General features: G+C 37.3%; 1 protein-coding gene across 1 annotated transcript; it reads left to right on the top strand.

Moving 5' to 3' along the window:
• Positions 1-12,243: 12,243 nt before the first annotated feature.
• On the top strand, positions 12,244-15,477 carry LOC127660961 (uncharacterized protein C14orf93-like). The gene is made up of 8 exons (XM_052151466.1): positions 12,244-12,318; positions 13,130-13,169; positions 13,374-13,415; positions 13,676-13,836; positions 14,678-14,739; positions 14,827-14,900; positions 14,999-15,117; positions 15,245-15,477. Exons 4-8 carry the CDS (start codon positions 13,777-13,779, stop codon positions 15,461-15,463), a joined length of 534 nt encoding a protein of 177 aa, XP_052007426.1. The 5' UTR covers positions 12,244-12,318; positions 13,130-13,169; positions 13,374-13,415; positions 13,676-13,776; the 3' UTR covers positions 15,464-15,477.
• The last annotated feature ends 2,999 nt before the right edge of the window (positions 15,478-18,476 follow it).

Genomic DNA, 18,476 nt, shown 5'->3' with positions numbered 1-18,476 from the left:
AGTGAAAGTTAAAGTGGAGATTGACTGAGAAGGGAGGAGAATAGTAAATAGTAAAAAAGGAATTAAATATTTATCTGTTTCTCACCACATCTATCATATCGCTTCTGAAGACATGGATTAAACCACTGGAAGCACATGGATTAAACTACTTTTATGCTGATTAATGTGATTTGTGGAGCTTCAATATTTTAGCACTGATTCACTTTCATTGTATGGACCAAAAGAGGTGAGACATTCTTCTAAAAATCTTATTTTGTGTTCTGCAGAAGAAAGTCAGTCATGCACATCCATGATGGCATGAGGGTGAGTAAATGATGAGAGAATCTATGTGGTCTATGTGATGTAGCCCCTGTCCAAAACAACTTTTCCTATGGCTGCTCTACCTCCTCTATTGTGCAGGACATGACGTGCCAAGTGATCCTGCTTATTTAGCTTTTTTTGCATTCCTTGCATTGTTTGAACATGTTTTATGCACAACAATAACGCTCTGTCGACATTAAGGGAAATTTAGACCCTACACATAAACTGATTTTAATGAAATTGTTTAATACATTACGATTTAAAATGCTGATCGGTGTATTGAAAATAACTTTTTAATCATTTCATTTCTGTTATCATATCTCCCTTTTAATTTTTGGATTCAGATTCATGTAGTGTTTATCAGCGATAAGTGATGTATTTTAAAAGTTGGCATACAGTGTTCATTATAATGGGGCATAGGTTTTGCAACTCTGTACTCAATTCTCACTACTCATGAGTACTTTTAAATGAGCTACTCTTTTACTCTTACTTGAGTAGTTTTTAGGACAGCTACTTTTAATCTACTCACACAAACAATTTTGAGAAGTAACAGTACCTCTACTTGAGTTTGATTTTTCAGTAATCTTTCCACCCCTGGTGATGGATATTGCACACGAACGTGGTGTAACCCTGGACAGTGGAATGCAGGGAGAGGCGAGTGGTAATTTACAAGGCTGTAAAAGGTATTCTTTGGTTTAGTGCTACAGGACGTTTTTGAGGGAGTGTGATTCATGAATTGCAATTGCTGGATTTATAAAGCACTCTAGAGTGAGCTCAGAATGTGCTCTCGTCTCTGATTCACTGGGTGAATGTGATGCTGAGGCCATGATCTTCCTTGATGGGGAAAGATGCTCAGTCATCATCTGGTCAGTATATCAACAGAAAAGCTGAAGCTGTCTGAAGTTTGAAGAGTGCTTTCCATCAAGGGCTTCAGTGCATCAAAACCACAGGGCTGTGATATCTTTGGCAAACAATCTCTAGTGATTCAAACAGTCAAATCTAATACTTTACCAACATCTACAGATATATATTGTGTTACACCAACTTTCTCATACAGTATCTGTTTCATTAATGGAAGAACATTGTTTGGATTAACTGTGGATAAATTCTTGGACATCTGAGAGTGAATCTTTAGAAAGAGATGCAGTGGCCCCACAAAATATTTGAGCACCTGAGCTGCAAACAAAAAGTGCATGAATTTCATTTCATGGACAACAAGATTGCAAACAAATTATGTTAACTAACTAACTTCACTTTTCTTAGCTGTTACTTTTACACAACTGATCCTAAGATAATTTTTAGTTGCTGTACTGTATGAAGTTAGTTCCCACAGGTGCCTAAGCAGATTAACCACATGCATATTAAAGGGATAGTTCACTCAAAAATGAAAATTCTCTCATTATTTACTCACCCTCATGCCATCCAAGATGTGTATGACTCTTCTTTCTACAGCAGAATATTTCAGCTCTTGTAGGTCCTTACAATGCCAGTGAATGGTGATCAGACATTTGTAGCTCCAAAAATCACATGAAGGAAACATAAATGTAATCCATAAGACTCCAGTGGTTAAATCCATATTTTAAGATGCGATTTGATAGGTGTGGGTGAGAAACACTTTAAACACTTTCAGATGTGAAAGTAAAACTAAACAGGCACCATATGTGGCTTTCAGATGTAAAAGTGTAAGTGGAGATCTAGAGTAAAAAAGGTCTGAAATATTGATCTGTTTCTCACCCACATCTATCATATTGCTTCTGAAGATCTGAAGAGTCTTATGGTTACTTTTATGTTTCCTTTATGTGATTTTTGGAGCTACAAAGATCTGATGACCATTCACTTGCATTGTAAGGACCTAAGGAGCTGAAATATTCTTCTAAAATTTTTCATTTGTATTCTGCTGGGGAAACAAAGTCATACATGTCATGGAATGAGGGTGAGTAAATGATGAGAAGCTTTTCTGCTGAAGACATCAAACCTGAGTTACTGTTTCTGATGTTACCCCCAAACAGAAAAAACAGATCATAGCCGAACATGGGTCCCTTCGTGGTTTTGAATGAGATGTATTAGTGGATTTATTGTAAATGATTTTAAAGCCTGTTTTATAAAGTTGCGGCGTTCCCGGTATGTCTTTCCTGTAAAACTCATTAAAACAGAAGGAAGTTCTAAATACAGGAAGATGAGATGCAATGGAGAAAGATAATGAGAAATAAAAAATAATTCTAGTCAAAATCTGGGTCATTGTGAAAAATTTACTTTTGTGGGAAATCCATCCATGTGTGACCACACATCAGGCTGCCAGGGTCTTAAAAAGTCCTGGACCAACACTGTGATTTACAAACACTGTTGTGACCAATTAAAGTCATCCACACAAACTCAATCACTTTTATGAGGAATCTGTAGTGTACATACAACTGTAAACCTTGTGCAAAGCCATATTATATGATCTGTTAGAGACCCACAATCCATCTCAGTTTCACGTTAAAGAGATAGTTCACCCAAAAATTACAATTCTGTCATAATTTTCTCACCCTCATGTTGTTTGTTCCCAACCTGTTTGATTTTCTTCCATATAACACAATGGAGATGATTGGTAGAATGAGAGCCTCAGTCACCATTCACATTCATAATGGTGAAAAAGAGATGCAGTGAAAGGGAATGGTGACTGAGACTTACATTCTGCCATTAGTGTTCCATGGAAGAGAGAAAGTCATATGGGTTTGGAACATAATGATTGTGAGTAAATGATGACATAATTTTCATGTTTGGATAAGCTATAGGTTTTAATACATAGAAAATATAAAACTGAATTAAATGCTTTAACAGAGCATGCTCTAAATTATCCATTAAAGCATCTAGTCTGTTGAATCATACGTGTTTATATCGTGGAGTGTGTGTAGCAGGTCACATGTAACACTTTAACTGATCAGCATAAGAAACGTGAGAGATGAAAAATTGAAAGATGAAAGTCCAGAACTCCAAGTTTAAATTCTGTCTTAATTTACTCACGCTCATGTTGTTCCAAACCTGCATGACTATTTTTCTTCTATAGAACATAAAAAGCGACTTTATGCAGAATGTTAACCTCAGTCATAATTAAGTTGTATGGCAAAAAAAAATGCATTGAAAGTGAATGGTGACTGAAGTTAACATACAGTGGCAAGAAAAAGTATGTGAACCCTTTGGAATTGCCTGCATTAATGTATAATTTTGTCTTCAAATCTGTTTTGATCTTCATCTAATTTACAATAATGAACAAACACAATCTGTTTAAAATAATAACACACCTTATTGTATTATTCTTGAACATACTGAATACATCATTCAAGCGTTCACAGTGTATGTTGGAATAAGTAAACCCCTAGGCTGATGATTCATGATAAAAAATGTTTTCCAAGTTTATCAAGACATCCTACAGAATAATTTCAGGGTGGCTGTGCGCCAGCTAAAGTACAGAAGAAGCTGAGTGATGCAGCAGGTCAATTAACCTAAACATCGAAGTAAATCCATTACAGAATGGCTTCAAAAATAGAAAATCCACCTTTTGAGTGGCCCAGTCAGAGCCCAGACCTTAACCCAATAGCGTTGCTGTGGAATGACCTCAAGAGAGCCATTTATACCAGACATCCTAAGAATATTGCTGAGCTGAAGCAGTTCTGTTAGGAAGAATTGTCAAAAATTGCTTCTGAACGTTGTGCAGGTCTAATCCGCAGCTACCGGAAATGCTTGGTTGAGGTTTTTGCTGTCAAAGGGGATCGACCACTTATTAAATTCAAGGGTTTACTTACTTTTTCCACAAATCTGTGAATGTTTAATATGATGTGTTCAATAAAGGTATGAAAGATTAGAATTGTTTGTGTGTTGTTAGCTTAAGCACATTGTATTTGTCTATACTTGTGACTTCAATGAAGATGAGATTACATTTTATGATCAAATAATGTTAAAAAAATTACAAAAAAATTAAAAAGCTTATTCCAAAGGGTTCACATACTATTTCTTGTCACTGTACTGCTGAATTTATTTTGTGTTTCACATAAGAAAGCTAGTCAGAGTGAGTAAATAATGTCAGAATTTTCATTTTTGGGTGAACTATCCCTTTAATCTAGGTGAATTCTATTTTCAGAATGTGGACAGAGTTGTGCCATTTCTTGGGAAATCTCAGATACACAAAGTGGTGCACTGTTCATTCCCTGTGATGGGTCTAAACTCATCCAGTCCTATATTATTTCTTATACTCTCCAGTGTAAATTCAGTCCTGTTGTTTTGAGCTGGTATTGATATACACATGGCCTTGAGATTTGCAGGCACAGTTGTGCTCTTTGTTCTGCTCCAAGCTCTTATTCATTCACATTTCCAAGGTTGGAAGTGGAAAGTCTTGTCGCACTGGCTCAGTTACAGAGACCTGTGGAGTTTAAAAACTGAGTTCATAATTCAACATGCATTCACTCTGTCTAATTCTCGTTTTATTTGGGAAGAGAACATTTTAAGGGGATAGTTGACCCAAAAATGAAAATTCTGTCATATGCGTTTACATACCATCATGTTCCAAAAACATGACATAAAATGAGATGTCCATACAATAAAAGTGAATGGTGACTGAGGCTAACATTCAACCTAACATCTTTTTGTTCTGTAAGTAATTTAGTTTTCATGGGAACAGTATGAGGGTGTAAATGATGACAGAACTTTCATTTTTGGTTCATCTATTCCTTTTAGATCAGGAATGCAGTTCCTATTTCGTATTAGTATATCAAAATGCACTCTTTCAATCGCATTGACAAGCATTGTTTTAACACATGTAGAATGAGTAAACTTTTTCACATTGCAGTACACAATAAGGTTTTTGTTTTCCTTAAGTGACCTTGTTGACTTCCTAGTGATACCACACGTATTGCTACTCAACATTTCATTTCTGATTTCCTATACAACATATATTATGTCAGCACATTCATCGATAATTTTCATTAAGTTGCAGCACATGGATTTTCCAAGTTATGTGTGATGAAAAAGAATTATATCCTTAGGAAGAGAGCGGATTTTATTGCACAAACAGCTGTAGTTGTATCTCTTGGCTGCCTTGTAGTCATAAGTTTGGTCAGATCCCAAGCTAAGGAAGCCATGTTGCATAAAGCAGCTATAAAGCCTTGAGGTCATCATTTTAACTCTGCATCCTTTCCCAGTGCCGTTATAAAACAACATTTTCTCATGAAATATTTTGCACTCTTACAATAGGCAAGTACTTTCAGTTTGTGAAGAAGAATATGTATGTGCATTTATTAATGTAGCAGATGCTCTTTTACAATATGATTTGCAAATAAGGAAAAGCACAAGCAGTTTATCATAAAGGAGCCAACAATATATACAGTGTCGCAATACAGAATTTAGTCACCCAGAGCAATACAAAAGCTAGGGCAGAAGCTTTCAGCTTTTTTCATCACACTCCCAGTGGGTCAGATGTTTACATGCACTTTGTTAGCATTGATTTAAATTCTTTAACTTGGGTCAAAAGTTTTGGGTAGCCTTAATTCCTTAATTGCTTCTTACAATTTCTAAAACATTTCTAAAGTGTCAGGTTTGTAGGCCTCCTTGCTCATGCATGCTTTTTCAGTTCTGGCTACAATTTTTTTTAATCAGATTGAGGTCAGGGCTTTGTGATGGCTAATCCAATACCTTGACTTTTTCGTCCAGCTAGCATATCTAATCACAGTCTAACATATTTCATATTTCATTCCCATCGCTATTAACTAAAATTCTATTTAAAAAAAATACAAAATACAAAATTTGGACAGACAATGAACTGGTTAAAATAAATGATTCACTTGTTTTAGTGATGAGAACACTAAAATCGCATATCCCAGCTAAGCTGGGGTTAGAGTACAGGGTCAGCCATGATACTGCACCCCTGGAGCAGATAGGGTCAAGGGCCTTGCTCAAGGGACCAACAGTGGCATCTTGGTGGTGCTGGGGCTTGAACCCACAATATTCTGGTCAGTAAGCTAGAGCCTTAACCACTGAGCCACCACTGCCCAAAGCCCAGTTTCAAAGTAGTTTCATATGGTATTTTGGCTAAATCTGTGGTTACCATACAGTACTGTTCTAGTGAGGTTTTGCAGCAGAACTGTCAGTGCTTTCTCGATATGCTTACCCCAGACCTTTTCTTTTCTCTTCCACAGTTCATGTAAATTCAGATGTGGTTCTCCAAAACTGGGTCAGCAGTGGCACTTGGGATCATAATGTGATTGATCTTTCAAAATGAGATTATTATACCATTATGCACTGCAGATGCTGTCTGTAATGATTTAATGATCTCTGCCAAAGTAGAGGTCATCCTTGTTCCAGGACACATTCCCCAATTTAAAAGTTTTTCAGGTGTAAGATTCTTCTACCACAATTTTTTTTCCTCTACTAACTCAGTTTTAAACATGGTATGGTTTTGCTTTTCTTCCTCGCTCTGAGCAAACATGAAGGTGGCCTGATGGAAAACAGATTAAAATTGTTGCAATGTTATAGGAATAGTTCACCCATAATCAAAATTCATCATTTATACTCTTTTTCTGAATATTTGATGACATTTTGAAGAACATCCTGGCCACTTTTTTATATACATATATATATATATATATATATATATATATATATATATATATATATATATATATATATATTGAAAGTAAATGAAGAAAGAAGGTTTTTCGAGCTCTAAAATAAAAACAGAATTCAAAAAGCATCATAAAATTGATCAATATGACTTGTGCATTATATTCAAAGTCTTCTGAAACTACATGATATGTTTGTGTCAGGAAAAAACATTAATTGATGTTGTTACTTCTAATCTTCACTTCCACTGTCACTCTGCTTGGCACATTCATGAGAATTAATGAAAGAAGTATTTGTTTTTATTTTAGGGATCAGAAACTAGACACTGATAAATTGATAATATTTTGACTTGTAAGGGTCAAGTTACGGACTTCTTTAGAACTATAGGGTATTTTTTCAACCTTTGTTCGCTGATTTCTTACCCTTGCCTAATAGCCACTTTACATTTAATTTTTTACTAACAATGAACTTATTAGGTAAAAACCAAAGATACCAATAGCTAATAAGGTGCCAAATGCATCCTTTATAGGTTCTCATTACACCGTGTGTATGTGCAGATTATTAGTATATAATGAATATAGAAAGCAGAGACGTGTGTTGCTTAATATATATAGCAACAAAAAAGCATCTTCTTGCACTAAGTGGAAAATAGTGCTATTTGCACCTCTAATTAAATACTACCATACAGTATAGGGAATCAACACGTCTATTGTGTTTAATTCGAGTCCCATAGACACCCAACACCAACCCCTAAACCTAACCCTAAAATCCTTTGCTGAAATACTATATGCATTCTACATGTATTTTATACTTATAAGCCACATATTCACATAGAGTAATGAAAACCTATAAAATATGTCATTTGCATCATACTAGCTACTGATATGTTTTGTTTTTAGCAAATAAATTCGTTGTTTTGATAAAAGCAAATGTAAAGGGGCTATAAAATCTTGTTTTAGAAACAACACTGCATAAGATATTTAGGTTTTTAAGAGAATGTATTTTTAACGTGTATTTTGGCTTAATGTACTGGCAGAGTTTTTAGTCAAAACAAGAGAAAAAATCTACCAGTGCTGAAGAAATAATCCAAAGTATTTAGAATATGTTACTGTCTTTGAATAATCTAATTGAATATGTTACAAATTACATTTTATAGCATGTATTCTAAGAATAAGAAATCAGCCAAGAAAGGCTTAATAAATACTTTATAATGTTAAACAAGTCCATAACTAGTCACTTACAAGTGTAAAAAGTGTTGTGATTTACTGTCTAATTTCTGATCCTTAAAATAAAGTGTTACCATAGTTTTTGGGGGGATTTTTTAGGCAAAGAAACAATGAAAGGCATGGGGGTGAGTATATAATGACCAAATTTTCATTTTGGGTGAATTATTCATTTTAGCAATGTGATGGCATTAAATTGACTTTTTGTGCTTGTATTTGCCCGATAATTGACATCATGACATAATATCAATGGTATTAGTGGAGAAGTATGAAGAAAGTCATTATCTATAACTCATAAAAATCACTCTTGACCCCATTCACCCAGCACTCTTCTTTTTCAACCTATTGCTCTCTGGCCCATGCAGCCAGGCACAGGAACAGTTTTTCCCTCAGGCTATACACCTCATGAACAGTTGAAACTGCCCCCAAATACATTCCTTTGGTCAATACAACCATGTGCAATATTCAATCCATCCATTCCTAACATTATTGTGCTATTGTATATTTCTCTTTTTTTATCTGTTATATCATATTTTTTATGTCACTATATGTATATATATGTTTAAATGTATATGTTTGTATATATGTTGCGCTCTCTTTGCATTGGAATCTTCATGACAAATTCCTTGTGTGTGAAAGCAAACTTGGAATTAACGCTAATTCAGATTCTGATTCAGTTGTTCCTTTTTATTTAGTACTTAAAAAGATTTTTAGATTATCGACTGTGCATTATATTTAAGTTTAAATTAAGTTTATAAAGTTCCTCTTTTCAAAACACTGACTTTTTGTGTCATTAGGCCATTTATGAATGAGTCATTGCTGGCAAACAGAGGAGGTAAGAAAAATGAAGTCATTTAAAAAGTGGTTTGAGCACATGAAGATATCTCAGCATGTGACTCAAACCCTTGGCGTCTGAATAACACAGCTACTATGTAAACTTCTGAAAGCATAATCCCTCTCAGTTGGCCTTGACATATCCTTCTGCAGATGCACACAGCTTGACCACCTACCAAACTTCAGAATGAGTGAGAGAGACTTTCCATTAGACAGAAATTACCATATGCCAAATGTGAGACATTCCTATGGAAGTTAGTGTAGACAACCCTATGAAGAACCATACTTGTCTATGTCTGCAAACTTGCAGAGGCCTCAATTTTTGTCTGTGGAATTAAGCTAATTCTGTGCACCTGAGAATGACCAACAAAAAAATGAAGATCCAAACATAAGTTCAGGATGAGCTTGTTCAAGTGGCTGTAGACAGTAATCATACTTACATTTACATTTAGTCATTTAGCAGACACTTTTATCCAAATTTGTCATATAAAGTTCAACAACATCTTCTGTGTTGTACTGCAAAGTTTTCAAGGTGGCAGAAGTAGTATAGGCACTAGCGCAGAAGAAAGAGTTTTGCTTCTTCTTTTTTTGTACAGTAAGTGCAAGTTCAATACTAAGTGCAATTAGTGTGGATTGGTTAAGTGCTTGCAGAACAGAAGTGTTTTCAGCTGGTTTTTGAATGTTGAGATGGTATCATCTCAACATTCGTGTAATAGGTTGGAAGTTCAAGATCGTGTAGTAGGTTGGAAGTTCATTCCACCACAGAGGAACAGAGAGAGTGAACATTCATGAAATAAACTTTGAACCTCTTTGTGATGGGACCACTAGGCACTGCTCATTCATAGACTGCAGAGAGCGAGTTGGTGCATAGACCTGTAATAGTGAATTGAAGTAGGAGGGTGTGGTCCATTGGCTGTCCTGAAGGCTAGAGTCAAAGCCTTGTATTTGATGTGGGCAGCTACTGGTAGCCAGTGGAGTGAAATCAAGAGTCACTGCATGAAAAGTGGGATTTTCGTCAGTAAGCGTCACTGTAGATTGTCGTGGAAGTTCAGGTTTACGACTGCACACGGCAATTTGCAGGCAACACCCAAAACTGCCGTGAATTGTCGGAAATTGACGTGGGCCTTGCTTGGCAGTTGTCCCCCCATGACCCCCCTCCTCCTAATTCTAGGGGAGGCTTTAACATGTAAATGAAAATGCTGTGAGCTATACAAATGCAAATGAGGGTAGCAGGGGGAGTTTTACCCCAGGTGACATTTTTCTAAAAGGTATAACTTAATTCTAAGAAAATCTCTGGTAGAAATAGATCAGGCTCAGTATAGCGTAATTATAGACTCTTACATTTAGGATTGATTTTAAAGTATTATTACTGGTATATAAATCATTCAATGGGCTAGGACCTCAATATATTGCAGATATGCTCACTGAATATACAGGTGAAACTCGAAAAATTAGAATATCGTGCAAAAGTTCATTAATTTCAGTAATTCAACTTAAAAGGTGAAACTAATATATTATATAGACTCATTACAAGTAAAGTAAGATATTTCAAGCCTTTATTTGATATAATTTTGATGATTATGGCTTACAGTTTATGAAAACCCCAAATACAGAATCTCAGAAAATTAGAATATTACATGAAATCAATAAAAAAAAGGATTTTAAATGCAGAAATGTCGGCCCTCTGAAAAGTATAATCATGCATATGTACTCAGTACTTGGTTTGGTGTTATTCTTTTACAAGGATAAGTTACTTTTAGCTTGTGCTGCTTCTAGGGTACTTTACCCACTGGGCAATGTGACGTCAGAGTGACGTCTTCTCCATGTCATTTTTTTGTCATTTTTGTTATGGAAGACCAAGATGCTTCAATAGCGGCCTTCAGCTCTTCTGCATTGTTTGGTCTCATGTCTCTCATCTTTCTCTTGGCAATGCCCCATAGATTCTTAATTTCTTCTATGTAAAGCACTTTGAATTACCATTGTGTATGAAATGTGCTATATAAATTAACTTGCCTTGCCTACATTTTAAATGTATATATTTAATGAAAGTATGCTAGATTAATTACATGTCATTAGCAATGGCCAATATTGTGTAAAAAAGATACACAAAACAATTTATTTCAACAATTAATTTTATTCAGGCTTTGCCACAAAGGTAAAATGTGCATTCCATGCAAACAACATCACAGTCTCCTAGAGCTCAACCACTGTGCATAGTGGCATGACTACAGTGACCTTTTCTTTGGTCTTGCTTAAATGCACAGTGGATGTGTTAACCACACATCTCCCAGCAATGCGCTCAACAGGCAGAAATTATGCTGGGTATGACGTGTCTGTTCCCTGCAAGCTCCAAACTTCTATTGGCTTTCCATAAAAATATCTGTCCAAACATATATTAAATATCTTCCTTTGTGTACAGCAGAACAAAAAATGTATACAGGTTTGGAACAACTTGAGGGTGAGTAAATTATGACTTTTCACTTTCCATCTGTGACTGGTCATTAAATCACTGCCACGCAAAGACCTCTATTCGACGTCAAAACTAGGTCCACTATTTGGACGTCCAACCATGACCCAACTTGGACGTCATCTTGACATTCAACATTTGACCTGAACTGGGTAAGTTTTTTTGGATGTCATTTGGACGTCTATGACAGGTGCAGTAAATTTACATGATTAATATGTAATATATATATATATATATATATTACATATTAATCTATTATAAAAATATTATATATTATAAAAAAAATATATATATATATTTTTTTTTTTACAAATATCAACATTGTTATCAACATGATTAATATATATGAATACAGATATAAACACTTCAGATATTATTTATAAACAAACACGATTTATTATGTGTAGTAGTTCATGTTTTTTTATTTATTCATTTCTTTCCAGCGTTGGAATGTATGAAAAGTAAAAAGGCCCAGAAATTGGCTGGAATAAGAGACCTTGATATCTTAAAAGAGGCATAAAGAGACCCCCTTTGTAGTTTTTATTTAATTTAACTGATACGTGTCTTGCTTAATACTCATTTACCTGAATTTACCAATGCCATTGTAGATATATTCTGTTGTTCTGTTCTGTTCTTGGTGTTCAATAATAAAAAAATTATAAAAAAAAAAAAAAAAAAAAGCTCTATCAAGGGCTTTGGATTTGTCAAAAACCAGTCAACGTCACTCTGATTGGCCGAGGCAGCACATCATCATAACCCAACCAGTAAACGCAAATCTGATTGTCCGAGGCGACACGCCAGGCATTTGGCGCGTCTTTTTACAAAGCATTGAAAAATGGCCGCACAGCTTTTCAGCCTGCACCGCTGGTGAACCCATCGTTTCCTCAGTCTAAATTGAAGGTAAGTTCGGTCAGCCTAGTGAATTCTATGTCCATGTGTACGTATAGTGTTAGGTAGTTTAGCGTTATTGTCTTAAATTTCACAAACCTGCTGTGGTTAGGTTACAGCCGCGAATGGTCAAGGGCGTTAGCCTTAACGGCAGTATTCTTTGTTTTGCTTGCTGCTCTTGGTTCATGTTCAGTTTCTGTTATTTTTGCTGTCCACGAGAGAACATGTCGATTTGAACAGTTTGGGACTCTAAACTGCACGTATACAACTAGCAGCATGGTATGGAGTTCTGACCGACTAGATCGTTGCTAACTAGCTAGCGTCCGTATACGGGGACAAATAAAACATGTAAAAATGTAAATCAGGGTCCTACAAACTCAAAGCGAGTAATGTGCTTGTATGCTCTAGGATATATTAGTTTGTAACACTGCAACTCTTAAAGGATTAACGTTAGTTCACTTTCAAATAAAAATGTCCTGATTATTTACTCACCCCCATGTCATCCAAGATGCCCATGTCTTTCTTTCTTCAGTCGAAAAGAAAGTAGGCCTCAAGATTTGAGGAAAATATTCCAGGATTTTTCTCCATATAATGGCAACCAACTATTCAAATGTTCAAAGAAGGTTCAAATGTCAGTCTCAATGCAGATTCGAAGTCTACACGATCACAGTCGAGAAATAAGGGTGTTATCCAGCGAAACGATCTGTCATTTTAAATTGTAAATTATCATGATTTTTTTTTTGAAAGTGAATTAATCATTTAACTGTTGTGTGATGGAGATTGAAAACTTTAAGATGTTTAACCCATTTTTTTTGTCTCTAAGGAGTGAGGTGTCCTTCCCTGTTATAAACCACCTAAACAAGGTACATGGATTATTATTCTATTCAGGTGGTGATCCTATCACCCTGGCTGCCTGTTACTGTGCACACATTGCTTTGAACAAGAAATCAAGTAATTTAATTTACAGTTCAGCAAGTTTTATAGATTTCAGATGTATTATTTCTCTTCTAATAAACTGTTAAGTTTCATAATTTGATAACTTCTAAAACAGATTTTTTCTGGTGCAGATGCAGTGATTGGAAGATGGACCTTCCCATTGCCTTGAGGTGGTAAGTATTTATCTATTGGCAGTGGAGAAGACACTTTTAATAGTACCACCTTCTCTCTGTCCACTGAAACTGCTTTTCAGTTATAGGTGTGGCTTGGTTTCTATCATGTCAGATGATTACATTTCTTTACACTTTTGTTTCTTTCTCCAACAGATCTGTACTTATAACAAACACTGAAGCTGATTACAAAAACAATTGTGAGAAAGCTAACCTTGGTATTCTAATTGGAGCATTGTAATCATCAACAAATGTGTGTTCAGTGTTCCAGAAAAAGGTCCTGAGCCTACTGGTCGACATCCGCCATCGCCTGAAGGAAACGCAGCCTGCCTCTTCAGCAGTCCATATAGAGAGGATTGACACCATGGAGGACTTTGAGTTGCAGGAGCAACACCTCTCTGATGCACAGGCCTTTGATACCTTGGTAGGTTTTACAAGTCTGGAAGTAATGGATAGACTAGAATAAATTAATACAGTGCACTCGCACACTGTTAGATTCCTCTTTGTGATTTTTAGTTGTATGTGTATAACTAGTGTATGTATGTAGTCTCATGTGTCTAGAGGGTGGAGGACATGTTTTCTGCGACAGTTAATTTTCCTGTAGCTTTGTTTAGCTCAGCAGCTAATTTTGAACTGGAAATGCATTACACCTTGGCATGTCTCCAGTTATCACCTGCTACTGATACAATCAAATGGAGTTTTTGCAATATGATCTAGTCCCATTTCAGAAGGTGGCATACTGTTCTAGATCATTTTCCAAAAACTCCTTTTGATCGTCTTAGCAGCAGGTGATAAGGTGTAATGCATTTCCTGTTGAAACTAGCGTTTTAGCCAAACCAAGCTACAGGAAAATTAATACATGGTACAGAAAACATGTCCTCCACCCTCTTGAAACATAGGACTATTGTTATAGAAGTTGTATAGAAATTACATGTAAAATAGGTCTAAATTTGACGTTGAAAAGACTTCCACAAACGACCACTTTTGGACTATAAATAGCCCTTACACGGAGGTCCCACCGACGTCAACATTAGACGTCCGGTAGACGTCGAAAAAAGACGTCGCCTGGCGTTACAAAACAACCCCATCAATGGACTGAATTTGGACGTCCAAAAATGACATGGAAAAGACGTCACTCTGACGTCACATTTCCCAGTGGGTAAAGTACCCTAGAAGCAGCACAAGCTAAAAGTAACTTATCCTTGTAAAAGAATAAGTGTAAGTTGCTTTATAAAAGTGTATTTTTTTGGTCTTGTCATTTTCAGGAAGCAGTACGCCATCTTCACAACTCCGAGACAAATTGTAGGCGCTACGAACCGGAGCAAGGGTAAGATTAAAACATATACTTTCATTCTCCTGAATAAGGAAATAGATCCGTTAATACCGATCTTAACCGTACATTTTGGTTTCTCAGACTAACCTCGCCTCATAACGAGGCCGTGACCTCATATTTGCTCGGAGCTATGTCTGCAAGTCCAGACATTGTGTGTAAGTAACTTTTAATATTTTCTCCTTTTATTGTTTAATTTTACTGTGACTTGCATTGTTTTTTTTTTATTCATTTCTCTCATTTAATCGTTTTCCAGCTGCCTGTAAAACATATTACGAGACCGTGCGCAGGAGCTTCAGGTACAAACAACCAGATCTTGCATCGCAGGCAGAAGCTGTGAAGAGTTCAGCTCGGAGTCGAGCGAGAAGAAAGAGGGTAAGATTTATTTGATTAGATATGTTTTTGGTCAATGTGACTATTTTGCAAGTGCATTAATAGATGTGTTGTGTCCATACGCAGTGCATCGCGCAGTACTGATTGTCTTTATTGGTTGTTTTCACAGCTGCTAGAAGCGAGACAGAGTGTGCTGGCTGAGGATGAGGTGGGCCTTTGGAAGTGCGCTACCATAGACCTAATGTCGGATGAGGAAGACGGCATCGTTGGCGGGGTGTCTGGATGGATTGTGCGACCTCCGTCTTTTCGCAGCCAGGAGCTCACAGAACTCTGTGCCACACTGCAGTCTAGATTAGAGGCGATGCCAAAATACAGGGCAACGCACTAGTGATGCGCGGGTCTGCTTTTTTTCCAACCCGCGGGTCCCGCTTTTTTGAAATTATTTGGCCCGCCCCGCACCAATGTATCTATTTTTACAACCCGCCCGCACCCGCGACCATTAAACAGACATACATGTAATGTAAATGAAAACAGCCTTTATTTCATTTAAGTGCTTGGAAACATCGTGTAACATGTTGTAAACAGGCAACAACAGACGATTATGTATGAACCATCAGGTCATATTAATAAAATAACGATAAAATAAAAATATTTTCAACATTTAGCCTACAAAGCAGCGTTTGTATTAATCTAATAGGCTAAACAATTTTTTTTCTTCAGATTTGTATAGGCCAACAGTTTACAGTCTACGCTACATAACCATTGAACTTTTGTTTTATTTAACACACAGGAAATGTTCATTTAGCGTTTTTACGTTCGCTGTGCAAAACAAGTATAGCATCCACTGTACCGGGGTTTAATCTATTTCGCCTAGACTCCAGCACCCGGCCAGCAGAGCTGAATGTGCGCTTGTGGCCGGGACACAGAGAATCATTTTTGCCACCTTGGTAAGCACAGGAAAGGCGATTGACTGCGACTGCCAGAAGCTTAGAATGTCCTCTCCATCCCAGAAGAACTGGCCCTCAATGTAGCGCTGAACCTCGTCTCTCTCGGCAACTTTCATCCTCCCACTCACTAAACTCATCTCTTTTTCTTTTGACTCGCTCGGCTTCATCAACTAAAAATAAAATATAACAATATTTAACCTTTTAAACATACATTAGACCACTGTAGCTAAAACGCAAAACCCGGGCCTATAGGCCTATCTATTTGCTGTGCTACTCACCTCGGGGCATCGGCTCTGTCTCCCTCACACTTGCTGGAGGTGTAAGCAGCGCACTGTCAAATTCCATGCATGACAAGTCTTCTGGCCTGGTCATACACAGCGTTTCTCTCCTCCGCTTGAAACATCTTCAGGGACTTAAAACGGGGACAAAAAAACGTTCCAAGCTTGTGGGTGACGCTGATGGACATTTTCTCGTTTAACAGCTGCGTTGCCTGTGCCCGAATATGAACCATGTACTCCGGATCACCATATTGGGGCTCGCAGTGTTTCTTCAGTTTAAAAAACCAAAGGACGACCAGCTGAATTGTTGGATACGTATCACCCTCCATCTCTTCACTCGCTGTTTTAAAAGGCAACAAAAACTCAGAAACTGAGTTTAACACATCCAGCTGAATGCCATCCATTCTGTGGAGCTGATCTTTCCCCTGCAAGGCCTGTTGGATTTCACGGTACTGTTTACTGACTGACTGCATCATCGCAACTTTACTGTTCCATCGGGTTTCGCATTCCTGTGTCACGGTGTGTGGGAACTGTACTACAGTGCCGGATTTTTTCAGGTATGTCACAAGGCTTTTGCACTTTGCAATGACATCACTCACGTCGCGCATGTATGTTGGAGTGTTCTCTTTTACATCGAATGTGTGTTTGAGAACGATGTTAATGACATGGGCTGTGCACGGAATCCACTTGTAGCTGCGAAGGGCAGCTTTTATGTTTGCGCCCTGGTCACTTACAAACATTTTGATATGTGAGCAGGTTCAATGCCAAAGTCATGCAGCTCCTTAATAATTTGCTCGTGGATGTTGTGCGCTGTCTTTTTGAGAGTAGAGTCAAATTCAGCTGTGCTTATGACACGGCTCTCCGATTTCCAGTCGTCATTAATAAAGTGACCAGTAAATGCCGTGTATGCTCGTTTGTTGAACTCATTAGTCCACATGTCAGTGGTAATGGCTATGCCACAATCCAGAGCTTTATTTATCCTCTCTGAGAGGATTTCTTTTTTTTCTTGCGCGGTCGCTTTGGCTCTGTCGCAAACAGTTTGCCTGTGAGGGAGTACACTGCTGGCATCCACACGTCCATAACGTGAACCAATGTTAATTAGAGACTGGGCTACGGTATGAAATCCATCTCCAGATACTATGTCGAAGGGCCGCAGATCTCGACAGCACAATTCAACACAAGCGTCTGTGACCTCGGACTTGACATGTGCTGGTACTTTACTTTTGAGGAAAGCAGTAATGTTTTGAGACGTGCCACTGTCGTCCTTTTCTTTGACCCCCGCAAATATGTCTAGACAAGCTGGAAGTGCCCGTTTTGTGGCTCTCGTGTTTGTAAATTTTCTCACAGGAGTTGCACTTAACGTAGCCGATACTGCAGTTGTCTTCTGCTGCAACTATTTCAGAGTACCGGTCCCAAACACTAGATTTAGCAGCCTGGCCTTTTTTTCGTTTAGTTATGTAATCTCCCGACCTCAATTTCTCCCGCACCTCGTCCTCCATCTTCACTTTTTTATTGCTACGTTTTGTTGTTGTTGTTGTGTCTGACGGCGGGAGCTGCTTGGCGCGCAGCTTTTATGTGTAGGCTACGTGACGCCAAAGTTTTGGGGAAATCACTACGGCCTTCGTATTGTAACCTTATAAAAGAACCTAATAAAATATGAAAATAGATATTCCCAAATATATAATATAGGCTGGAAATTGCAAAAAACATACATGAAAAAAAAAAGAGAAAAGTATGACCCGCCCCGCAAATAAAGTGACAATTTATTTCCCCCCAACCCGACCCGTGGGTTACCCGCGGGGTCCGCGGGTTACGAGACGACCCGCGCATCACTACAACGCACCACAGACGTCTGCAAAATGGACCACATTCGGACCGAATTACCTACAGCTCCGAAGCTGAAAACAGACACTTCATGGTGCTGTAGGATTTTGGGCTTCTCGTGAGCTTCCAATTTGTTGTGTGGGCAGATCTCATATGTTTGTATAGTTTGTGTGTTTGTGCAAATAAAGCTCTTTCTTTGAATAAACAGCATGTCCCTGGCAATTTATTTTCCTCAAATTCATTCATGTCCTTGATGGTAATAATAATGTTGGCCATAGTATAACAATATGAATATACAACATAATAGCATATGATATGAATTTATTTATATATAAATAATTTATAATATATA

This window comes from Xyrauchen texanus, chromosome 20 (genome assembly GCF_025860055.1).
Source record: "Xyrauchen texanus isolate HMW12.3.18 chromosome 20, RBS_HiC_50CHRs, whole genome shotgun sequence".
NCBI lineage: Eukaryota > Metazoa > Chordata > Actinopteri > Cypriniformes > Catostomidae > Xyrauchen > Xyrauchen texanus.
The sequence above is the reverse complement of the archived record's forward strand: the minus strand, read 5'-3'. Positions and strand labels throughout refer to the sequence as shown.